At 29.7% G+C, this 23,769-nt stretch overlaps 6 protein-coding genes and 1 long non-coding RNA gene across 13 annotated transcripts; 4 read left to right on the forward strand and 3 right to left on the reverse strand.

Annotated features, from left to right (window-relative positions):
• The first annotated feature begins 2 nt into the window (after positions 1–2).
• LOC143302466 (uncharacterized) lies at positions 3–4,189 on the forward strand. Its single transcript, XR_013058006.1, has 3 exons — positions 3–106; positions 793–1,531; positions 1,619–4,189. It is a non-coding gene; the product is annotated as an uncharacterized LOC143302466 (long non-coding RNA).
• A 109-nt stretch (positions 4,190–4,298) lies between these two features.
• Etl1 (SWI/SNF-related, matrix-associated actin-dependent regulator of chromatin, subfamily a, containing DEAD/H box 1) lies at positions 4,299–8,895 on the reverse strand. 2 transcript variants are annotated; one of them, XM_033328998.2, is made up of 13 exons: positions 8,646–8,895; positions 8,408–8,535; positions 8,009–8,139; positions 7,649–7,830; positions 7,355–7,583; positions 6,936–7,269; positions 6,589–6,863; positions 6,355–6,492; positions 5,941–6,264; positions 5,557–5,858; positions 5,273–5,485; positions 5,082–5,188; positions 4,299–5,020 (listed from the first exon to the last, which is right to left on the reverse strand). In XM_033328998.2, the coding sequence occupies exons 2-13, from the start codon at positions 8,511–8,513 to the stop codon at positions 4,866–4,868; spliced, it is 2,496 nt and encodes an 831-aa protein (XP_033184889.1). In that variant the 5' UTR covers positions 8,514–8,535; positions 8,646–8,895; the 3' UTR covers positions 4,299–4,865. The 2 variants fall into 2 exon arrangements, with proteins under 2 accessions (XP_033184889.1, XP_033184890.1); XM_033328999.2 differs by having other exon boundaries at positions 8,638–8,895.
• A 378-nt stretch (positions 8,896–9,273) lies between these two features.
• On the forward strand, positions 9,274–12,790 carry LOC117154218 (lysophospholipase D GDPD1). 2 transcript variants are annotated; one of them, XM_033329012.2, is made up of 7 exons: positions 9,274–9,738; positions 9,830–9,872; positions 10,489–10,670; positions 10,740–10,960; positions 11,032–11,165; positions 11,231–11,348; positions 11,479–12,790. In XM_033329012.2, exons 1-7 carry the CDS (start codon positions 9,615–9,617, stop codon positions 11,602–11,604), a joined length of 948 nt encoding a protein of 315 aa, XP_033184903.1. In that variant the 5' UTR covers positions 9,274–9,614; the 3' UTR covers positions 11,605–12,790. The 2 variants fall into 2 exon arrangements, with proteins under 2 accessions (XP_033184903.1, XP_033184904.1); XM_033329013.2 differs by having other exon boundaries at positions 9,275–9,757.
• A 1,287-nt stretch (positions 12,791–14,077) lies between these two features.
• On the reverse strand, positions 14,078–15,335 carry mago (mago, exon junction complex subunit). Of its 2 annotated transcripts, none has more exons than XM_033329022.2 (3): positions 15,195–15,335; positions 14,712–15,104; positions 14,078–14,636 (listed from the first exon to the last, which is right to left on the reverse strand). In XM_033329022.2, the coding sequence occupies exon 3, from the start codon at positions 14,605–14,607 to the stop codon at positions 14,167–14,169; it is 441 nt and encodes a 146-aa protein (XP_033184913.1). In that variant the 5' UTR covers positions 14,608–14,636; positions 14,712–15,104; positions 15,195–15,335; the 3' UTR covers positions 14,078–14,166. The 2 variants fall into 2 exon arrangements, with proteins under 2 accessions (XP_033184913.1, XP_076473340.1); XM_076617225.1 differs by having other exon boundaries at positions 14,712–15,120; positions 15,195–15,328.
• Positions 15,336–15,689: 354 nt separating this feature from the next.
• LOC117154212 (uncharacterized) lies at positions 15,690–20,693 on the forward strand. Its single transcript, XM_033329002.2, has 6 exons — positions 15,690–16,835; positions 16,964–17,339; positions 17,425–17,588; positions 17,691–17,832; positions 17,951–18,093; positions 18,220–20,693. Exons 1-6 carry the CDS (start codon positions 15,690–15,692, stop codon positions 18,439–18,441), a joined length of 2,193 nt encoding a protein of 730 aa, XP_033184893.2. The 3' UTR covers positions 18,442–20,693.
• spt4 (Transcription elongation factor subunit spt4) lies at positions 18,104–21,145 on the reverse strand. The gene is made up of 6 exons (XM_033329023.2): positions 21,085–21,145; positions 20,512–20,592; positions 20,322–20,428; positions 20,174–20,229; positions 19,031–19,156; positions 18,104–18,448 (listed from the first exon to the last, which is right to left on the reverse strand). The coding sequence occupies exons 2-5, from the start codon at positions 20,572–20,574 to the stop codon at positions 19,038–19,040; spliced, it is 345 nt and encodes a 114-aa protein (XP_033184914.1). The 5' UTR covers positions 20,575–20,592; positions 21,085–21,145; the 3' UTR covers positions 18,104–18,448; positions 19,031–19,037.
• Positions 21,146–21,757: 612 nt separating this feature from the next.
• geminin (geminin DNA replication inhibitor) lies at positions 21,758–23,729 on the forward strand. 4 transcript variants are annotated; one of them, XM_033329018.2, is made up of 5 exons: positions 21,758–21,905; positions 22,664–22,779; positions 22,852–22,979; positions 23,080–23,252; positions 23,321–23,729. In XM_033329018.2, exons 1-5 carry the CDS (start codon positions 21,843–21,845, stop codon positions 23,375–23,377), a joined length of 537 nt encoding a protein of 178 aa, XP_033184909.1. In that variant the 5' UTR covers positions 21,758–21,842; the 3' UTR covers positions 23,378–23,729. The 4 variants fall into 4 exon arrangements, with proteins under 4 accessions (XP_033184909.1, XP_033184911.1, XP_033184912.1 ...); XM_033329020.2 differs by having other exon boundaries at positions 21,772–21,905; positions 22,697–22,779; XM_033329021.2 differs by having other exon boundaries at positions 21,831–22,119; positions 22,697–22,779.
• The last annotated feature ends 40 nt before the right edge of the window (positions 23,730–23,769 follow it).

Below are 23,769 nucleotides of genomic sequence, written 5' to 3' on the forward strand. Positions count from 1 at the left end.
TTATTTATATAGCATCATACCACGTACACGGCACACAGAGTACTCGTTGCCATTTCGTTTACTGGTCACTCACGGCATGATTCGGACGAGCGACGATGCGGCTCGAGTATGTACCTTTACCAAGCCTACTCAACACCGGCATCTACAAAGTGAAACGTGCCGGTTTACCTTAAAAAACACTTTACCTTTCGTAATTCTTTGCTACGTTAATGCAGCCACGTTTTAGGCGCCCAACGATTGATTACCGTGAATTTTCCCGCTCGATAACACAAGCCATCGGCAAAAATCAAAGAACTTGAAGATACTCTTCTCAGATTCTTTAACCCTGCTGTTCTCCTCGCTTCTTTTTCACGTTCGTGTCTCAGATCTTCCTTCCTTTTTTTTTTTTTTTTTTTTTTTTTTTGGATACTTTATTTATAAGAAGCGTGGAGTACGCAGATATTGAATACTAAGAATATTTAAGAACAATCCATATTTTTATAATATGCTTTATTGGAATGTCTAATATCTAATCTGGTTTGGGTCACATAGACACGAAAAGAGTAGAACTAATCTTGTTGCGTTCTGTCGATCGTAATCGTGTGTTTCTAGTAAAAAAAAATGATTCAAGTTTGGGCGAAGTATGAGAAAATCGTTATTGACGTGCGCGATTTCCTCGTTTCAACTTTGTACGAAATATTTTCTTGAAACAGTAGAAGTTTGTTTGTTAAAATAAGAGCAAGATTGTAGTATAAAAATTCTTCGATCATGTTTTATACTTGAATTAATTTTTTATTGCAATTTTTGTTATAGTCTTACCATCGATAAAACGGTACAATTTAATTTAATTCAATTCAACCACGGTCGATAGTAACGCAGTCAAATTTATCGCCGTAAATACTGATGGTATTAAAAATTGATGTGTGCACCTGGTGATTCGATTCGTGTGTAACGTAGAAAGATTAATAGAGAATCAATGTTTATCTGGATGGTTTAATTATGCAGTGAGTCGAACGATATATGACCGTTTACTTGTGATTGCAGACATTAATCAGTTAATCATGGAAGTTACAATGATTTACTTGCAGTTGTAAATCAATTAAATGGAAGTTTTCCTTTCGCGTGTTTCAAAAGATAAATAATAGTACGAATGATAAATAATTATAATCTGTAGGTATAAGTACACGTTAAAACATCATTAATCAGTTTATCATACCATACACGATAATAATTTATAAACATGAGGATATAAATCGTAAAATAAGGATAAAGAACGTAAATCATCTGAGGAAGTTAGGAATACTGTTATTGTGGGATAAAATGGATATTGAGATTATTATTCGACGTTGTCCTAGAACTTTCAAGAAAAACACTCGATAAATGTGTCAACAAGCGCTGCTTGAACAATTAAATAACAAGTTCCATAAAGTAACCTCGATCATTATGTGCTCTAATGAACCGCCCTTCGTTCATTCTTATTTCCTTAGATTCGCAAACCAAATAAATAGAACGCAAGATATCAGAAGAAGAACAGTGAAATTGCTAGATCCGGGTAGGCATTTCCTTTAATCTTATCGCCTGATGAGCGACTTCTACAGAGACTACATATACATATGTGTTGTATATTTTTCTTTGTTAGTTGCCTGGTGAGCTTTAGTTTGACAAATCAGATGCCCGATACCCACGCCACCTACTACTGCTTTAAAAATAAATAAAACTGGATGCTGTCGCTATACAACACGAAAGAAGAGGTTAATCGCTGATTTGGCCAATGATAATCTTTCGAAAAGAATTAAAAAAGAATAGATTTACGACTATGACCAATCGTGTCAATGAAATAAGGGAATTAAACGTTACGCTCTTTATCTTTCTGCTCTGCGATGTATCCTTTATTAGAAATGTGAAGAACAACCAATGTGTTTATTAATAATCTACTGCAAATATGCGTGCTTTATTTTTAACTGTTTCAAGACGTTAGATACCACGTGGGTTTCATTCTGCTTCGGCATCGGTTCTATTACTTTAGTTTCTGTCTTTCGCCCTCTTTTTCTATCTTTTATTCGCCTCTCTATCTCTATCCTTCGCGTCTCCATCCCCACCACGAGCTTCATCCTCCACTACTCGGACCTCTACCTCTCACTGATAATGAAGGATGTTTCAATTGTCTCGGCCGAAGATTTTCAAATAATACAATTTTGAAAAGTTAGAATTATCTCATATGCCAAATTGTAGGTCCATAAATGGAAGAGACTAATTGCAAATGACAGAATTCCCAGTGAAAGTTTTCATCCGGATGATTAGCAATAGAATCGTAACAAAATTATGGAAACTTATCGACGTGATGTCACAGGAAAGAACGATTTGTCACGAGCATCATAGTGTTATTCTACGTCTCTGGATCGATAAAGATTTGCAAAAAAAAAAAATAGCCACAAGAATGGCCCTCGTCTTAAAATTCAAGGTCACAATTTTTCTTATTGCATCGTATTCTTCTGATGAGGATAACAAATTTCAGAGGAACACGGTTCGTAACTCAACTGTCCTCTTGGAAAAAAAATGTTAAAGTTCCATTAGCTTTCGAACTTATTTTATATGTAATAATAATATTTACATTTTGCAGTCAAATACAAAGGAAATAGCATTTAGTGTCGCACGTAAATGCCCCAAAACCACGATTATAAATCCCATATCTTCTATTCTTCCTTTCTTGCTATCTAAGCAACCGGACTCACATTTCTATATCCCGGCCAAGTTTCTGAGCAAAATTGCGCCTTAAATTTAGATGATGAAAAAATTGGTAGGTCGGTCGATGATAATTCTCCATCTCACACTAGTCAACCAATCTATCAATTTTTGAATGAAATGATTGGATCATGGTGAATAGGATGCAGACTTGCTTCTCATCTGTGGCTTGCTCGTTCGCCAGTTCTGACACAAATGGCTTTTAGAAGTCGTGAAAGATATCGTTCATAGTTTGGGTAGATGAGTTACATCCGTTAAATAATTAGAACATCGGATTAAATATAGTTTTTATTGCCTAAAGTCAATGCGTAATATTGGGTAGAAAATTGGCCGAAATATAGAATGTAAATAACGAGAAGAAAAGAAAGAGAAAAAGAAAGGAAGATATAGGATATGTAAAGATGCATCTGGCGTATGTACGTGCGATAACAGGTGCTATTCCTACATGTGACTGCAAAATGTAAACGCATTACAAATAAAGTTGAGTTGCGATCGATGGTTCCTTTAAGGCTTTGATCTCCGTGATGAGTACAATACGATGCAATAAGAACAAAAATTTGGCTTTGAATTACAAGACAAAGTTTAATTTTGCAGTTACTTTTTTGCAAATCAATACCGATCCAAAGTAGTAGAATAACATTGTGATGATCGTGATAGATTATTTTCAAATACCCCGTGTAACTGTAGATTCCGATCGTGGAAGTATACGATTTTCAATGTACGTCATAGATTATCGACATAGAAAAGTATTAGATGAACGCAAGATTTACTGCGACACCTATTGACTTCTTGAAGATGTTTGTATCGTATCCTGATAATATAATTATTGTGCAAATGTGTAAATTGTCCAACGATTTGACATCTTGTATAAAAAATATTAAATAATTTGTATCTCTATGCATCTGAATGTATTTGCATACCTATAACATCCTAAGAATTTTTCTTCCTCTATACAATTTGGGCAGTTACATTCTATAAGACTATTCGAAGAAGATCGATTTATTAAATATGAATGTATTTTAAGGATTGTCAATACATTTTTGGAATTGAGTTTTTGTGTATTTAATAATACACAAGAATAGAATTCATTTTTGACACTCTATAATACTCTATATTAATAGTGGTATTAAAATTTATGATGGATGTTATAATCGATCTTCAAGTAAAAAGACTCGATAGCTTCGTAATTTGAAAGATCAATGTGCGTCAAGATTAGAAAGATTAAAGTATCATTTATACATTATAATATAGACTATAATAACTCATTGTTTCTTAAAAATTGTAAATTATTTAATTTTCGTAATTAAAAAAGATAAATAAAAGTAAATGAATGAATTGTATTTATTACTTTAAGTTTAAGGATAATTCTCTAATTAGTTAGTCGCGTAATTTAATAGTTATAATAGCTACAAAGCATCTTGAAAATCCATATTTTGAAATATTTGCTTTTATTACCTTTAACATCTGATCGTAAATTCTTAATTTGTTTAACTATGTAATTTTACTAAGTTCTAGATTTTCGTTAAATTCGCTCAAGTATTAACGCGTGTATTGCAAGATAATAAATTAAGTCTAAGAAAAGGTGTATAATATCTTTAATGATTTTGTACAAAGATCAAGTTCTTCATTCAGGAATGTGTGTACAGTAATATCAATTAGTCTGACACCGTTTACATTATATCCCCTTTTTCTTACATCAACTTCTCTTTTATTCATTTTCTTCGGCTATTCGCCATCAACTTGTGTTATTAGTAAATATTGTGCAGTCTTAACGATTCTCTTAAAGTTTACGCACAAAATATACCATTAAATATCAAAACATATCAGACAAAATATGTAAAAGTCACGAATGAATCTAAATACGTATATGCTCATATAAATAGAAGAATAATACATGCGATGTACCAATAAGGTTTCACAATTTACAAATAATGTCACTCAAAATCATGTATGCATATTCAAATGTGCAATAATTAAATTTAAGAAATACGTACGGTACATAACTGCAAGGCTGACTTTTAATTTCCTTTTTTATCTGTTTTTTTTTTCTTTCTATCCTCTGTGCAATCACAAAGACATATCATGTATATAAAAATGATGTTAAATTTTCTGCTAATACAAAATAGGTTCAAACAAAAGATTCTTTAAAATTCTATATGACAATTTTCTTCATTGTCCAATAACCCATTACTTGTTCTCCCGTTCTTCATTGGAGACAGCGATAACGATTTATTGTGATCCAGCCCTAACGTCATCTTAAGTAACTTTAATACACTCTTTTTGTCCGTGCTTTCATTCTCTGTGAACAAATTCCATGCTTAATATTGGATTATAAAGTGGGCAAAATTCATAGCACTTACCTTCTTCACCAGTAATCTGTTGTTCAAGATGTAATTTATCTTGAGCTATTTCGTATATGCCTTCTTCTATAGTAGCTTCGCTTAATAATCTAATTATACTAACTGGTCTAAAAATAGTGTCAGATATATTTATAGAGCATACATTTATTTATATTTTTTTAAAGGACATAAATTAGTGATAAAAAGCATACCTTTTCTGACCTACTCTATGACAGCGATCCTCCGCTTGCTTATCATTATAAGGATTAAAGTCAATATCGTGAATTATAACAGTATCGGCAGCAGTTAAATTGATCCCCAAGCCTCCAGCTTTCGTAGATAGTAAAAATATGAATATACTTTCATCCTCCATATACTGATTTATTAAATACTGTCTATCTGTTACTGGTGTACTTCCATCTAATCTGTTTCCATATTCACGTAAAAGAGTAATAATAATGAAAAATATAAAAGATAAAAAGTACGTAACACAAACCTTAAGTACGTTCGTCCTCTAATAGTTAAATATTCTTCTAAAATATCTAATATCATGGTGAACTGACTGAAAATTAATACTCGGTGCCCTTCTTCCTTCAGCTTTGGTAGTAACTCGTCCAATATCTTTAACTTTCCAGCTTCTGAAATTAGTTCTTGAGGTAAGCCCAATCCAGCTAAGCTTTTGTAAGTTCTTGTTAATTGATTTATTTGATAATCTGACATCCACTGTAAATCTTCAAATACGTAATCTGGGTTTTTCTGCTTATATGAATGTTCCTTTGCTAATCTATTTGATATTACCTAACACAAAATTGTGAATTATTAAAATTACATGTTATAAATTCATTCGTAATAAATGTAAGAAAGGTAACTGCAAAAATACTTTTAATTTGGACTCGTTGTAATAGTCTCGTACTAAAAGAGGATGATTAGCTAATTTTCTCAGCTGCATCATCATTCCAATACCATTAACCTCAGTGCTTTGATCAGCCTCAGCTGAAAATTCAGCAACTAAATTAGTATACATCTTTCGCTGCTTCTCTATCATTGGACACTTAATCACGCGCTCGGTTTTTTCTGGTAAATCTCGAAGGACTTCGGCTTTCAATCGGCGAAGCACAAACGGTCTCATGATTTGCTTCGCATTTTTCACTTGTTCTTGTTCAAACAATGGCTGTTCACTATTTTTCTTAACTGATGGAACTTTCTATAATGTAATACTCATTGTTACATAGTATTTAACTTTCTTTAAAATTATTATTATCATTAGCTATTACTATTACCATATTGAACTTACGGGATTCTTTGAAAATAAACTCTTCAGATCAGCTTGTTTGCCAGCAAACAGTGAAGGCATCACAAATATTAAAAGCGACATCAATTCCAATAAATTGTTTTGCAAAGGGGTACCCGTTAACAAAATTCGATGTTTAGCCTACGAAATAATCGATAATTTGGTTCATGTAAAAAAGAGTACATGTAAAAAAATGTAAAAAAGTGTTATGTAAAAATGCGATGAGGGAACACATACATTAATTCTAACTAGGTTTTCGTATCTGATAGTACCCATATTCTTCAACATATGAGCTTCATCGAAAACAACATAATGAATAGGCATAACACGAAACAATCTTCGTTCTTCCGGTGTACTGCTAATTAAATTATATGTAGTTAATAATACGTCAACATCATCCAAATCACCATTTCGCCAACCTAATCTCATCTCTTTTCGTTCTTCCTGAGAACCATAATATTGTACAACTTTCAAACCGGGCGACCATCTCTCCAACTCATTGTTCCAATTTTCTACAAGGATAAAATAAAAACGGATTACAAACAAAATAATATAGGCCAAAGCAACCTATAATGTGTATCTACCCATCGTAGAACTAGGAACAACGATTAAATGTGGTCCATCTTTCTCATCTCTGAGGCCAGCCTCTTTCAAATATGTAAGAAAAGCTATTACTTGCACTGTTTTTCCCAAACCCATTTCATCCGCAAGTATACCGTTAACATTTTGAGTGTGCATCACAGCAAGCCAATTTAATCCAACCATCTGATATGGAGCTAATTTTAAATTTGAGGATAATCTCTTGGGTTGACTTGTGATAGCCGATGCTCTTGCAGCCACAGCTCTTTCAATATTTGTAGACAAACGGAGGCATTTCTTCATGAGAGCTTCTACTGCATGTCTGGTAGCTAGCAATTCCTGTTTCATTATAATATATAATTTATCTTAATAACATTGCAAATGAAAACTAAAAATTTTACAATTTTATTTTTGAGCTGCTTACCTGAGCTGAATTCAAAAGCTCTGTATCTAGATATTTATTGTTCTGGAACTTTTGAACTAAGTCTCTCCAATCTTCAAATGGCCTTGCTTCTTTGATAGCATTTGCTTTCTTTTGAGAACATTGAGACATTAACAGTAATTCTGATATAAGAGCATTTTGCATAAATTCTAAGACTGCTTTCTTATCAGCTGTAAGCTCATTAGATATTTCCATATCTGAATCTTCATCACTATAAACATTTGAAAAGAAATGCTAAAATTAATCTCTACACACACCAAATCTCTAGATGCATACCTATCAAACACTTTATCTTTAAAGGTTGCTTCATCTGAATCGATGTCTACATCTTCTTCGTTATTCAATTTTCGTTTTTTTTTCTTATTGGTTCTAGAAGGTTCTTTAACAGTCCTCTTCCTACTATTTCTAGTATCTTCATCACCTTCGTCACTATTCCAATTTATGTTATTGGATATGTCCTACATAATAATGGAAAATTAAATTCTCATTCAGCATAAGATGATTTGCTACTAGAATAAAAAAATACCCATATACTTCGAACAAAATTAATTTCATTATCATCAACACTTTATAATTGAGCAAATACTTTATTATAAAACATTAGTAATATAAAGCTATCATATGATATATATATACCTTATCTGTATGATCTAAAGAGCTTATTTTTTTAACAGGACTCCCTGCATCGCTGTCACTGTCTTCAATTACATTGACTGCCTTACGCCGAAATTGTATCTTAGATCCCATCAAATTACTGTCATCATCCGCTAAATAAAAACACTGTGATTATTTACTCACAGTTACATTGGAATACAAATATTAATAACATTGTCATCATCAATTAATATGTGTAAAGTGTATTTTTCTAATTTCTTAATTTTTACATTCAAATAAAATTATTATTAATTAAAAATAATGATTAAAAACATATAATAATCATATATAGGAAATTATTCTTCAATAACATAACAACAAAAGATGGACACCGACTGTATTGACCTAAAAATTGAAATTCGTGAATAAATAGACTCTTACACATGTTCAACGGTTTCAGTTGTTTCTTCTGGAATCGAAATTGTCGTAAGTTTCCCGAAAGGCTTGGACTACTCGCATCTGTTTTCGGTGAATTCGAATCCGACATCTCGTTAAACGAATGAGAGACGCTGGCGAAAACACATTTTTGTAAAGGCAGCTTTTAAACTTGTTTGACAGGTGCATTCGTAAAAGCTCCGAGAGATAGATGCCCAACAGGTTAATATAATTACCTATTTACCTGTAATTCCTCTTATTTCGCTTCCGAATTTCTTAATGACTATATAATTTCCTTCATACCCTTTTATTATTTCTTATCTTTCAGAAATCAAAACGGAAAGAATACAAAAAGAGAATAATTATGCTTACTAGACTTATAAAAAGTGTAATTCATAAATCAGAATACTGTATAAATGAAATTAATTTTGATTAAAAGTTAATGTAATGATGATCGATCGCGTGATATTTTTCTACGAAATAATACAATATCCTTTTAGAAAATATGCAACAGTTGAAATCAAAATGAGATTTATAATTACTCTGAAAATTCTATATCACGGCGGTAAGAACTTGTTCAACGAAAATTACACATAGGTCCAATTTCTCTATACTCTTTGGATAATGAAATAAGGGAAAAAAGAAATTTGATATTACATCATTTTATGTATGTGGAAATTTTAATAAAAAATTACTCAAAACGATGGTCAATTACGCAATATATTTCTATTAAATATTAATACAATTTCTTTTGGGAAAATATAACATATAAATATTAAAATTAATTTTATAATTATACCAAAAGTTCTCTATTTCACGAGAGATTCCTCTATTTACAAGAATTTATTCAACAAAAAATAAATCTACACTTTGTTTCTAGTTTTATACTCATTAAATGAAAAAATAGAATGAAACAAGAATTTGATAATATATAGCTTTATTTGTATATATAACTAAAAAAAAAGGAAGGTATAACTAACGTGGAAATTTTTCATATAATTTCACCCAAAGGATTTTATAATTACAACGTTTACAATTGTCAAGTATGCAGTAAAGGCTATGATATAGCAGAATTGATTATGGAATTCTCATTTGACTTCTGTTGGTGACTTGTCACTTGAAACGTTCATTTACATGTTAATCACAACATTACATGTTAATAGCGACATGCTCCGATATGCTACACGAATAAAAAATAATAGACAAATATAAAATGTTGTTGTATACGTTGGTAGGAGGTTATATGTTAACGTCAATAATACTTTTTAAATATCCAACGTTATTACATAAAAAGAAACAAGTGAAATTTATGTGCCAGCATATCAGTCACAGAGGGGGTGTGTTTTGAAATTTTTGGTGATTAGATAATTAAGATCATTACATACATAGGAAAGATATATATATACTAATAAAAAAATAATTTTGCAGGGGCAGGTGAAGGCTATGAAAACACGATGCATGCTTTTAAACGGTTAGTTAAAATTCTTACTCACTACTAGACTGTGGTTTTTTATGTATTTATGATAAATTTTAATGTGCATTAAAAATCCAGTACATGTCATATACAAAAGTATGTAAAATATTCAAAATAAAGTGCTCATCATAATTTTTAGTGGGCGAAACAAATTATTATCTAAGTTCCAATTCTTTAATTCTTTTCATAAAAATATGAAATTACATAAAAATCCACAGTCTACAAATCTGCTCATCATCTTAAGTGTGCAGCTCAAAGAATTATTAAATTAACAGATATTTATCTAAAAATAGTTCTTTAAATTATTTTTTCTGGTTATACAAAAATTCACAAAAATATTTGTACACTTATGGAAACTTTTTATGAATGTATTATGTTTTGTATATTATATAAAACATTTGAAATGTCATTTTTATTTACATTGTTAAATTGGTTTCAAATTTTGTCAATACAATTATCATAGCCATGTCTTGTTATGAATGTTACTAATGAAATTTCAACACGTTTCATATAACACATATAATATACATATAAAACTTTTCTATGGTAAGTGTTCAAATAATTCCATGAGTTACTGCATATAACACTTTATGAAAATGTAATTTTATTCCAGAGCTGTAGCAATTGGTACACAAATGTTAGAATTGGATTGTCATTTAACAAAAGATGGAGAAGTAGTTGTATGTCATGACCATAATCTTTTACGTAGTACAGGCACAAATAAAAGTATTTCAGAAGTAAATTACAAAGATCTACCTCTATTGAAACCACGTCTTCCAATAGATTTTGATCCAGGTATGCTTAAACAGTTTTTAAAAAAATTACATTTTTGAATAAAATGATTTAGAAACTGTAGTTTAACAGATGTAGAATATATTGGCACAGAAAAGGAGGAAGATAGAAGATTTGCTTTATTGAAAGAAGTATTTGAAGCATTCCCTAATATACCAATTAATATTGATGTTAAAGTTAACAGTGATGAACTTATAACCAAAGTATCTAATTTAATAAAGGAATATAATCGGGAGGAGTATACTGTATGGGGAAACTTTAATGATGACATAACACAGAAATGTTATAAGACGGTACCTAGTTTTTATAGTACAATATTTGTATACTAACATAATGATATTAATTTCAATTATTTTTTCTACAGAATCCTAATATAAATTTGTTATTTTCCATGAGACGTGTAACTCTGTTGATAGTTTTCTTATACACTGGTTTATTACCATTTATACCTCTAAAGGAAACACATTTAGAGATATTTCTACCTTCCATTTATTTAAGGTATTCTAAACATTTTATTCAGTATTGAATCTAATCTAGTTTCTCTCAATATTACATTATTATAGATGCAAAGGAAGTCCAAGTATAAAATTCTTACCCTTGGAAAAAATAATTATAAGGACTATTAATGTATTACTAATGAGGAAGTGCTTATTTAATCATTTAAGAACTCGAGGAATACATGTAAGTTAACGACTGTTTAGTTTAAATCTGGAAATATAATTCAGATTAAAAACAGTGCTGTTAGTAATAAGTATATGTTGAAAAAATTTTTATTTATAGCATATAAAAATATTTAAATACGTTTTTATAGATCTATTTTTGGGTCTTAAATGAAGAAGAAGAATTTAAGAAAGCTTTTGATCTTGGAGCTACTGGTGTAATGACAGATTATCCTACAAAATTAAAATTATTTTTAAATAATTGTTCTATCGAATAAGACGCTAAATGCAATGAATGAGAATGATACTAATATATAAGATATATATAATATATAAGATATTTATTGATGTACTTCTGAGAAGTACATGTACATGCTGTTATAAGTGAAGAATGTGTTGAACTTTTATTTGATAGACATGTATTACTTACAGATTATGAAAAAAGATATTTCTATTGCTTATTGTATACTAACAAAAGGAAGTAAGAGCAGCTTGTTTCAAAAACTTGTACATACATAAGGCAGATAAAAATAAGTTTCAAGAAAATGAATAGTGACATATTAGTAAAATATAATGAGAAAAATAACTATAAAATGTGTGGACAAAGACACTTTTCAAAAAAAACATTCTAAAAATATTTTCTGACGCATTCAAATATATTCGATATTTCGATTATATTCAAAATAGAAAGTTCACAAAGTTCGATAATCTAGTCTAAAAAAGTATTTTATAAAACCATTATCATAGATTTTTATATATTGAAAACTGATACACAAAACATGTTTGATTATTACAGCTACGTTAAGTCGCATTTATTATATAATTGTATTATTATAGTATTTTGTATGTACTAAAGCAAACAAATTGCAATTCACAGTCATTAGTAATAGGGATGCAAATATTATTAATAATATCGCACACATAAAGTTTAATTATTTATATAAGCTTTATTGCAACATATCTTTGAGTATAAAGATCAAGAAACTGATAAATAACTTACATACTTCTATATAAAATACTCCTTTAATTCGCTCGCGTATTTATATTCATCACGAAGCTGATAGAAAATTAAAAAAGGATATATTTACATGCATGAGGGTACATAAATAATATACTCTATACATATATGCATTACAGGTACATTAATGGAATATAACATTGAGTATGATCTGCAATGCTAGACAATTATAAAATGTAAAAGGAATCATATTCGTTATTTGATCACGAATGAGTGATAACCAGTTTAACAGAACTAATTACATTTCATTATATTTATTTGTTATATAATTACTCAAATTATACGTTTTTCTCTATTAGTATTACTAGTATCATATAACTGTCTTAATTATGGTTTCAAAAATACTGCAAACAGTTCTTAATCACAACTTGTATAGAGAGCAAATTTATATTATGCATAAATACGTGTACTTTTATATTTGGAATAAATTCTAACAATATTTGTAAGTTGCAATCTTATAATTCTTACTGGTACATAAATGTTATTTATTTGTCATGTTATTTGATCGATAATTATATCATATATTTTTGCACTTGTCATTATGAAATTTTGTAATTTCAAATATTTTTTCATACTTGTATATTTATGTTGTATATACTTGTATATACTGTTTTTTCTGTTATATATCACACAAATTAATATGATATAATTCTATAATATATTTTATTTAAATATATAAATTTTTTTTTAATGACTCCTTTATATTCTTTTCCTAAACACTTCTAATTAGTAATTATACTCAAGAGTTATTACTACACTTATGGTAAACAATTTGCTTTGGTTTTTGAGTACAATCATCGATAGGCATTTGTACATAAGTGAACACTTTGCCTTTACAGTAACAACAAAATTCCTTAGAAGGATGAGAATTATTAAAATGCTTTTCTATAGCAGAGTGATTTCCAATAATACTCATGTTGCAAATATTACAATATACGTTTGAGGATCGAAACCGTGAGTGTACTGAATCTGTAACAACTCGATCTGAATACTTATGATTTGAGTTGGTTGCTTGAGTATCTTGTGAGGACATTTTACTTCTGCAATACATATACAATGAATCACTATTACAATAGATGATACTTGTAACATAATTTTTATCTTAAAATGATTGCACTAAATTTTTACATATATTTGTGAATATACTTAAACATCTAAAATGTTTAAACATACTAAATAAAATTAAAAAATGTAAGATATTAATGTTTTACTCTAATAACGTTAAAAAATACGCATCTTGTAGCAAAAAAGTTTTAAAAAATAGGAGTAATAAAAACAAACTACTGTTCAGAATACAATTTAGATAAATATTGTATTAATTAGGAAACATATGTATTTTAAAATTTCTTCAAATTTTTAATATTTAGGTTAGAAAATTATAACCTAAAAGTCACATACTTACATGAGATTCCTTTTGATTAATTATAATAGTTGGCCAACATTGAACAATGTGCTTACTTTCTACTATCACATATACAAGATGTCTGCATTATTTATAATCACTTCTTATCTTTTATTAATACTTTTTTTACTATAATACAATGTACATTGTATACTAGTTTTTCATCCAGGCATTCATGTACAAATAATAAGGAGTATGATTAATGATTTACAAACATGAATAATCAGCTAAGTTATGACTCAAATTATTTAATGTATCTTAATATATAAATATCTGTGACTTTTATCTGATAAGAGTTAATATCACAATCAATTAAATAAAATACATAAAATTAATTAAAAATTATCATATATTTTCTTACACAATGAAGTAGTTAAAGATACTTAAACTTGTAATACATTGTATGATAATTATATATATTTATATAGGTTTTATTTTAAAGTGTAGTCCAATGAGAGAAAACACTAAGCATTTCAAATCTTGTACAAGATAATAAAAGCATCTTAGTCCTTCTGGATCCCGTGATTGATTTACGTCTAATAAAGAACCAGTTTTTGAAGTCGTAAACGAAATATGTTCATCGCCAATTACAATCTCTAATTCTTGCCGTCCAACGCGATCTGGTTGTGGCCACAAAGAATCGTCCTCCTGCATAATTTCAGAGTCTTGAATAATCCTCTTTAGTTCTTCCATCACGCACTGATGTACATACGCTTCTTTTCGAATCATTGTATCATTCTTGTAATTTGAATTATTCGCATATCGTAGTTTACCATCAGGTCTAAATTCAAACTCGAGAAATTCATGACCGAATTTTCCTTTATGACCTACATAATATCGTATATAAAAATCCGTCGACATCCTATTATGATGATTTGTTGAAATGTAACCTAAAATGATGAATTCATACTAGACTTGCGTCAAAATACTAAAGCCGCATAAATTAGAGAGGTTATTTCACGTACCTTAAGATCTCTCTTTTTATAGTTAATTGATATTACTTATTTTTATCGTGAGAATATATGCACAATTCTGTAACGATTTCAGTAATAAAAGCTATTAATACTGAATATATTAAACATTAAAGGAATTACTTAGACAATGTTGTTATACGCGGCAATACCACAAACATTCCCTTAAGCGAAAGACACATTAAGGCGATTCATATGTAATTGCGACGTTCACATAAAATAAGATGATTCTCTTTTCTCATCCATTATACCTCATATTTATAAATTTAATAATCTAATTATTACTTTATCGATAATTAATTGGCATATTTCATTTGTTATTTTTTAGATTTATATTCTTTGACGGTAATAAATTTGTTAAAAGGAGACTTAGGGAGCACTTATGGCCTAGAAAAAATATTGACTAAATCAGCAAAGTATTAATAAATCATATTTTTACATAAAGAATATTCCAAAATGTGTTTTGTTTTATCTTACATTCAACAAATATCATACTAAAAATGAAGATCATTGTACATCGTTATTTGTAGTGTGAATCATCTCAAACTTGAAATTTGAATAAACTCCATCACACAGAATCGCACTTGTCGCTTGTCGCGGATCTACCTTCGTAACAGAACGTCGTCCAGTGATCATCCGGTGACATCTGAATTGTTAATTCTTGTTTGCCACGCAGTTGTCTCTATTTATATATTATTATTATCTCGAATTTATAATTCTGATCTAATCGAGAAACGACGTTACTCTTCGTACATCCTTTGCAATGGAAACGATCTATGAAAAATGTAACACAAGTGACATGTGGAAATATAATTTCAAATAGATCGTGTGAATCGAGTGAGATGTTTATAGTGTTAACTTTGATGTATGTACCAGGGTAGTAAGCTGAAGGATGAAATTATACTACTCGACGAGTTCACGTAATTTAAGCTCGTCATAGCGAAAGCTCGGTCGAACATCAGTTTATTAATAATGAACAAGACTCACATGGATAAAAGACTGAATCAATTGCCAACTTGGCTGTGGACTAATTCCACTACTTTACCACCAATCTATAAGATGGTATGGGAAGCGGTGAGAGAGGACAAACTCAGAACCAATGGAATGCAAACCGAGCTATTGGTCGATACAAACAAAGTCTTTCCTTTATTGCTCACTAGTCAGCTTCCTACAGAAGTCCTTGGACACATATGGAATTTGGCAAATCAAAAGTATGCTGGACAACTCACAGAGCAAGAATTATATATTGTTCTTGCTCTTGTTGCTGCAGCACAGGCTTCTTACACGTTCAATAGCCTAGATATATTACATCTACTTCCATTTCCACCTACTCCTTATTTGAACATTGAATGTTTAATGAATCTACAGCCTGTAACTCAGTTAAATTCTGCAGCTAAGTTTCAAAACCTTCAAGAAAGTTCTGAAATCGGGTTTATTAGCTCTGATGAAAGATATTCCTTGGAAGTTAAGGGAAAAATGAAATTGCATCAACAAGGAGTCATATCTTCAGACTTAAATGTGCAAATGACGAACAATGTACCTGGAAAAATTTCATGTTTTGATAATAAGTCTTATGTCTCTTCTACTACCATATGGGATTCAAATAATGTATCAAAGGATATGAAGCAAACTTCCCGCCCTCAATTAGATTCTAAACATCAACCAACAGCAGATCTGTGTGATGACTTTTCTGAATTTCAAAGTGCTCCAATTCCTAACATTCCTAGTATTCCAATTTGGGATACAAAACAGGGCTCAGCCATTGGAAGTAGACTTGCAAATCATAATTTAGGTATTAAAAAACCAATGGAGAAGTCAAAGAAGAATAATATAAATGCTAAATCTGCTCATGGCACTACTCAAACACGTATTACATCTTTACCATTAACTACAATGTCTCAGAGTAAAGATCAATCAACATTGGATTGTTTATCAGAATTATTTCCTAAGTGTGCAATAAAAAATCAATCTAAAACAGTAATTCTTAAGGATACAGTGATAAGAAATAATGATCCGCCCAAGGACCATAGTGAGAATGTAAAAGATTATACAAGTACAGAAATTATAAATTTACCTAATGACAAAGATGTGTTGAATAAATTAGAATGGATGGATAAGGTAATTTAATCTTCATAAATTATATTTAAAAAATAGTAAAAAAGAAATTAGTTATAGCTAGAAAAATGACTAAAAATACTTTGTTATTTTTCAATAGTATTTATTAATAATTAAAAATTCATAATTAGGTTTCATCAACAACAATGGAATCCACTCAACAGGATCTTATGAATCTACAACTTGTTGAAGATAAATATAGTGCCTTGCGTGCATTGGTTCAAGAAACAACTGTGTCAACTGAACCAGAGGCAAACGCAAGTTACAGCAATCAATCAACTGATGAATTTGGAGAATTTGTGTCTGCAGAACAACCTGCTAGTAATACTCCTGCCACAAATGCTTTAGATACTGACAGTTTTGCCGATATTTTTACAGATTTTGAGTTTAAATCTACTAACAATAATAATGCAAACGCAGCAGATTTTAATCTTATGCCAGATATTTCTGAATCATTTGACAATCTTAAGCTTGAGGATAATGTAGAAGAACGCTCCTTAGAGATAGGTAATTGATGTTGTATATTATTTCTGATATTTAATTTTTTTTTTTTATCATAGACAGTATCATTATAATTACATTTTACCTTAAGGGAAAGCTCTTCAGAAGGAAGATGCCATATCAATTAATAGTATAGAATTCATGAATGGTGCATCAAATGCATTAACTCGATCAGGATCTGTGCCTAGTTTAGATCTTAAGTCTTTCTTACCGTCAAATACTGAAGATGAGCAAATAGTAGATACTACACATCAGGTTATTGCGATATTATACATTACATATTGCAAATATTTTTTATATATTCAGCATATATACAAAGAATATAAAAGAGGATTTATAATCTACTTGGTTTTACAGTCAGAATATTGGGAATGGAAGCAATACATGGAGAGCTGTGTATTATTATTACAAGTAGCTGCAAATATATTTACAAACATTAGTTCAGAACTTGTATTACATGAAGTTTTAAATTCAGTACAAGGATACAACTTTCTATGCAGTAAGTAATACTTCAAGAATTTATGTGAATCAATTAATTTCGGAAAATTATCGAATTACTTTCTTGTAGTGGTCTAAAATATATACCGCTATTATCGTGTGTTTCTTTTTTAAATCAGATTTAGCCGAAGTCGCAGCTGTTTGTAGACGGGTTAATTTTTCATATAAGGAAATGGATATCAATATAATAGGTTTTGATGAGCTATTAATGGATATTGATCGAATTTGGGCAGAAATGGAACCATTTTATGCAAACATACCAGTAAGAAATATTACTATCTTATATAATTTTTATTAATTTAGAGTCTTAAGTTTATAATATATATAATACATGTACATATCTTATATACAAATACATGTCTCTATATCTTCGCATAAAACATTTCAGATTGTTACGGAATTACCAGCTTGGCCTTTACATCAAGGTGAAGCCATTTGTTGTTCACTTTGTTTAACAGTTATTACTAGTGGCAGGGTAGTTTATAATGAAAATAATTATCACGTTACTTGTGCTAATCTATGGCTTAATTGTGTAAACAATAATTTGCCCGTGATGCGGCATCCAGTCTGTTCTCATTTGAATATGTGTCCAGGTAACAATCATATTTGATATTGATCTGTATTAGAAAGAAAAAAACAGAAACTTACATTCGTAAATTTTTAATGTACACACATTAACTTATTACATGAGAATTTGTAGAAAATCAGAGCAAACTAACTTTGTATTTAGCTATAATAATTAGAAAATCAAATATTACCATTTTTTAAAATTTATCGAATAACACGAACATGATTTGAAAAAGTGATGTGGAACGTGTTTATGATAAGAGAAAATGGATTCCACACAAGTTGTATATATTCTTTAAATTCAAATGTTTTCAAGATATTACTAACTAGTCTGTTCAAAAATCTGTACAGATATTGAGAGATTTAGAGGAAATATTAATATATTGTAATCTTTTGGAATTAGAGAAAATGTAAAGAGTTGCGAGCAAATCTTACAAAAATCTTAATTATAGTCAAAAAGGTTGAAGGAATTAGAAGAGAATTCTTGGAACCTGAACAAAAGTTCATATCAATCAAATCAATATAATATTTTCATGAAAATCTTATAAAATTCTTAGTGCAAATACTAGATAAATAATTACAATATTCTAATAAATAATATTACAAGAAAATATGGTAGTAATAATACAAACTTTGAAATTATCTTTGGCTTGTATCACGTGGTCTGTACGCTATTCCTCTGCTTTTCATCTCTCTTATAACACCTGCTGGTAATCGTCCTGATACTGATATTGCATATACACCTTTGCAAAACCGATCTAAAAGGAGAAAAAAAGATTGAATCTCACTTATTTTACAGCAAATATTTATAATTATTAGCAAGAGATTTTGTCCACTTATTTTGTTTTAAGTTAAATGGAAAAGACAGCATGTAAAAAATTAATGCAAAATATACATGAAATTAAAATATGTTAAAATAGAATCTTGTGTACGCACATAAGCATGTTCCTTAATAATTATACATACTGTCATACATATTAGTGAAAATTCTGTATAAATGTATAATAATATATAATATTAAGAATCTCAGATACACAAACTTATTAAATTGCAATATATATATATGTCGGAGATGAAAGAACATCGGGATTTCCCGTCCGGAATGTTGGGAAAAATCCCAATACCCTAGTCCAGACTTTTACTATAGCTGCACTTAAGATTGACCCGAGAAGTGGGGACAGGAGTATATAAGGGCCGTGACCATGGCTACGTCTAGTGACCCGCTATGTCACTTCGAGCCCGAACCCATCGTCATAAAATCGGATTGGAACATTAAAACTATTTCTTACTTTTATTACTTAAGTGCAGCTATAGTAAAAGTCTGGATTAGGGTATTGGGGTTTTTCCCAACATTCCGAACGGGAAATCCCGATGTTTTTTCATCTCCGACATATATATATATATATATTGCATTGTTTTATATTAGTTGCATTTTTTGTATTGAAATATTGGCTTAAAAAACTTGTACAAAGTCCTGCCTTTCAATACATTTACAATATGATATAAAACATGATATAGATTATTGTTATTTGCACTGCCAAAAATAATTATTAAAGAGAAAAAAAAGGAAAGGTTAATACATTAGAAATTTGAAGCAGCATTAATAAAATGTAAGATGTCAAAATAATGTAGAATAAAGGATAACAGTTTATAGTATGATTTACTATGAGATAATGTAACTGTTATAATTTTGTAAAAGTGTACAAGAATAAAATAACGATATTTCTCTTGCTTAATCTTAACTTATTGTGTCTAGGTACAAATTTCTTACTTACTTATTCTTTGCCATTTGCAAACCCAGCTATCCTCAGGACTCATTGCAGCAATCATACTAAACATATAATATCAATTTTAGTAATTTGATTTCACAACAGGAAAATCAAATATTGTACCAGAAAACTGTTTATTATTTATATGACTTACCCATCGAAATTGGAGCTTGTACAATCAAAAACATTATCCTTATTATTCTTCATTCGTAAAAATTCATCGCAATTATCGCATCCATCAAATTCAAATTGATCAAATGTCTGTAAGATTAAAATTTTTAGTCATATAATTGTATGATGATAATTATAGCATATATTATAGTTAGAAATAGAAAAAGGTATACCTTGATCAAGGAACATACTAAACAAGCTCTTAGGCCCCGTAAATCTTTAGCCACGGTTTCCATTATTGCGTATTTTTTCACCTATAATTTTAATTTAATCTTTTAATAACAGGTATTTTTGGCAATATAGATAATGATAATATTAATGTAATGTAAATAAATATATGATTTTCTACAAGTAATTTCTTCACTACAAGACAGTTTAATTATTACTTTTATAGTCTGTAGTTTATAGTACAGTATACACAGTATAACATAACAAAATGCAATTTACAGCTACTTCGTAATATCCATTATTTACAGTATCAAAATAAAATCAAAATCTAGAGGAACGAGAATGTATATTCACAATTCAGAAGTATTCTAAATTATTCTAAAATATTGATTTACTTTTTTGACTATAACCTCTCAAATGAGACCGAAAAATCGGATATGTTTATCAAACTACTTTAAGCAATTATATCTGTTGCTGTTTAATCAAATGTATCTGGTTTAGAAGTTCAATTTAACTAATTCAAAATCACTTTTATAGATTATAATACACTAATAATTATCACTACCACTTTTGCTTACCTCTTTGATACAATTTACGTCTTCTCTTCTTAATAAGTACAACTTTTTAACAAGTTACTTCTCACCACGCCCAGCAATGGTCATGCACACACAAAGGTCTGGTTACGACTGAATAAAATGGATCCGAAACACTTATTTGTCTGAAACAAGGAAACATCTGACGCACACCATCTCTTTGTTTACGGCAAGTAGTGTGTTGCCATCTATCCTAATGCGATCCAAGTTACTGATCCTTCTATATCGAATAGATGGCAGCACGCGACTAGTTTTTAGACAAGGAGAGAGATAGTATGCGGCAAGGATAGCAATAACGATTAGTGTTACTCTTTCGCCGCTACGTGGTGATAGTGTGGATGATTCGAAAAAATGTATATTAGTAAAAATAGCTAATTATGAGGATTAATTTAGGAACATTTATAATTTCATCTTCCGAAATAAACTGCTGTAGTAATTCCTTTTTTTAAATTTCTTTGTTTATAAATTAATTTGTTAATTAATTTAGTTTAAAATACTTCATGTTTATAAACCTATTTAAATTTTTTGTACCAATAAATATCTGATGCTTTCTTTCACGCAAAACATTTTTATTTTGATAAAAATAAAATAGTTCTGCTTTTTTAGGGAATTATTAAGTGGTATAAAATAATTTTTCATTTATATATCCACGTTATTTGTCATAGAAACTATCCTTTATCCTTAACAGTGTTATCATTGCGTTACAAAAGCAGCAATTTAAGGACCAATAAGTAACGTACTAAATGCGGGAAAATCTTACATTCTGCGTTGAAGCATTTGTCGTTTGTCGTGCACATAGGATGAAGGTGGGTTAGTTCTTCCGAATTTGTACATAAGAAATATTTGTTTTGGAAATATTGTAGTTCGGATATATTATTGAATTCTATCATTCTCCGTCTATGCACGTGTATAGTTTGTATTTATTCTAAATTATTTAACTGACTCGCGTTTCTAACGGCCACTATCATGAAACCTGGAGGTGGCACAAAGGTTTCTACCGCCAAAACTGTTGCTTCTAAGGTTAGTGATACATGTAACGACGTTTTTCGTCACTTTTCATTTATAATAATCATTGCAAAGTAAACTATCGCTTACATTACAATTTTGCAAAAATTCCATCATTTCGTGGAATTTTATATATTAGAAATTATAAACATCTTAATTTATGAAACTCTTATCTTACCCATCTTCTTTTATTTACAAACTTTGATTATTAATTAACCGCCGTTTTAAATGTTGAGTAACGATCTTAAGTTGCATGTGGATCATACTATTTATTTTGGAAATTTATCAGGGAACAAACACGTCAAAGTAATTGAAAATAAGTGAATTTATACAATTTTTATGGGAATCCATTTAATAGAGCATTAACCAAAATTTTGTTTCCATAGATGGAGTTCTATTGTATTACAAGTTTATTTTGCATGTCATATTTAGAATATCTTCTCTTACTATCCTTATTTTGTACTTCCTAATCTTTTATATCTTTAGCATGGCACATGATCCAGGTAACATAATTAGAGGCTTCATCATATGTCATATTTTTTATCTTTTATTGAAACAGGATAAGGTCAGAAAGTCTTTGCACGTTTTGCAGCCGACAGCCACTAACAAAGAAAATCTAGTTGGTGGTAGGAGGATGCTGAGATCTTCCCTATCAGGAAAAGAAACACATAAAGGGTAAATAAGTTTTACAATTTGCTTGTTTTATATTTTTTAAATGTCATATTTAAATTACATTTTATTTTTTAGCGAAGTAAATGAAAAATCTAAAAATGAAGAGAAACCAAAACGTAAGAAAGTAATTTTAAAAGACAAAGCAGTTCAAACCGTAAGAGGAGGAAAAATAAAAATTGAAGTTGAAGACTTAACATCTGAAGGTATGCTTTTATTCAAAAGAAAAAATTAGGGGAAACTATGATCCTTCATGTAATTATCGAATTATTGATTTTGGAAATATTTGTTTCATGCTTGCAATAGCTGGACCTAGTGAAAATTACTGGGAAGTCTTGGCTGAAAGGCGACGGATAGCGCTTGAGGATGCGTTAGAAGATAACAAAGAATTGACTGAGCGTGTTGAGAAATTAGAAGAAGAAAATCGCATATATAAAGAAATGTTGGAAGAATCGAGATCACTAGTCGAAGTTTTGCAGGTATTGTAACCAATCCTTCTTCTGTAATGTTCAAATTCTCTGCAATTAAATATAACATTGTTTTGCAGGAAATGCTTGGAGAAGATAGAAATGATATAAATAATTCTTTAGAAGATACCATTTAATCCAGCGTTCTGCACTCACGTACTAATTAGTGCCTTATGATTAAAATACAGTGCTTTAAATTAGGCACAATGTGTAATCTACTCGTTAATAATAAATATTGACGGGTTGCGTGATTAACAAGAAAGTCTGACTGAGTAAAGATCCGATAAACTAAAAATGGAGACATTTGTTGGTGTTTCTAAATTCATTTTAATTGTCTTTGGTTACTTATTTATATTACTTTGTCATTTAATTAATCAACTAAAACCATAGCTGCAACTACAGATGTATTTATCTCATAGAGTATCACTTAATATAGTATAAATGTTAGATATTTTTGATTATAATTAATAAATTGATTTTCTAATACGAGTTGAAATTTTCTTTCATTACCTTCTATCTGAAAAATTCG

Source organism: Bombus vancouverensis, chromosome 3 (assembly GCF_051014615.1).
Source record: "Bombus vancouverensis nearcticus chromosome 3, iyBomVanc1_principal, whole genome shotgun sequence".
NCBI lineage: Eukaryota > Metazoa > Arthropoda > Insecta > Hymenoptera > Apidae > Bombus > Bombus vancouverensis.

What these genes read in the sequence shown, in the direction of transcription:
- Etl1 (XM_033328998.2), bottom strand. Translation starts at nt 8,513, where the DNA reads ATGTCGGATTCGAATTCACCGAAAACAGATGCGAGTAGTCCAAGCCTT. An exon ending in GTTTATTTTCAAAGAATCCC is followed by an intron (nt 6,265 to 6,354) that starts GTAAGTTCAATA and finishes ATTACATTATAG; the next exon opens with AAAGTTCCATCAGTTAAGAA. An exon ending in ACAACGAGTCCAAATTAAAA is followed by an intron (nt 5,859 to 5,940) that starts GTATTTTTGCAG and finishes ATTTTGTGTTAG; the next exon opens with GTAATATCAAATAGATTAGC.
- LOC117154218 (XM_033329012.2), top strand. Translation starts at nt 9,615, where the DNA reads ATGTTGTTGTATACGTTGGTAGGAGGTTATATGTTAACGTCAATAATA. An exon ending in GCATATCAGTCACAGAGGGG is followed by an intron (nt 9,739 to 9,829) that starts GTGTGTTTTGAA and finishes ATAATTTTGCAG; the next exon opens with GGGCAGGTGAAGGCTATGAA. An exon ending in CTACCTTCCATTTATTTAAG is followed by an intron (nt 11,166 to 11,230) that starts GTATTCTAAACA and finishes ACATTATTATAG; the next exon opens with ATGCAAAGGAAGTCCAAGTA.
- mago (XM_033329022.2), bottom strand. Translation starts at nt 14,607, where the DNA reads ATGTCGACGGATTTTTATATACGATATTATGTAGGTCATAAAGGAAAA.
- LOC117154212 (XM_033329002.2), top strand. Translation starts at nt 15,690, where the DNA reads ATGAACAAGACTCACATGGATAAAAGACTGAATCAATTGCCAACTTGG. An exon ending in AGAACGCTCCTTAGAGATAG is followed by an intron (nt 17,340 to 17,424) that starts GTAATTGATGTT and finishes TTTTACCTTAAG; the next exon opens with GGAAAGCTCTTCAGAAGGAA. An exon ending in AGGATACAACTTTCTATGCA is followed by an intron (nt 17,833 to 17,950) that starts GTAAGTAATACT and finishes TTTTTAAATCAG; the next exon opens with ATTTAGCCGAAGTCGCAGCT.
- spt4 (XM_033329023.2), bottom strand. Translation starts at nt 20,574, where the DNA reads ATGGAAACCGTGGCTAAAGATTTACGGGGCCTAAGAGCTTGTTTAGTA. An exon ending in TAGTATGTTCCTTGATCAAG is followed by an intron (nt 20,429 to 20,511) that starts GTATACCTTTTT and finishes TTAATCTTACAG; the next exon opens with ACATTTGATCAATTTGAATT. An exon ending in ACAAGCTCCAATTTCGATGG is followed by an intron (nt 20,230 to 20,321) that starts GTAAGTCATATA and finishes TTATATGTTTAG; the next exon opens with TATGATTGCTGCAATGAGTC.
- geminin (XM_033329018.2), top strand. Translation starts at nt 21,843, where the DNA reads ATGCGGGAAAATCTTACATTCTGCGTTGAAGCATTTGTCGTTTGTCGT. An exon ending in GGAAAAGAAACACATAAAGG is followed by an intron (nt 22,780 to 22,851) that starts GTAAATAAGTTT and finishes TTTATTTTTTAG; the next exon opens with CGAAGTAAATGAAAAATCTA. An exon ending in CACTAGTCGAAGTTTTGCAG is followed by an intron (nt 23,253 to 23,320) that starts GTATTGTAACCA and finishes ATTGTTTTGCAG; the next exon opens with GAAATGCTTGGAGAAGATAG.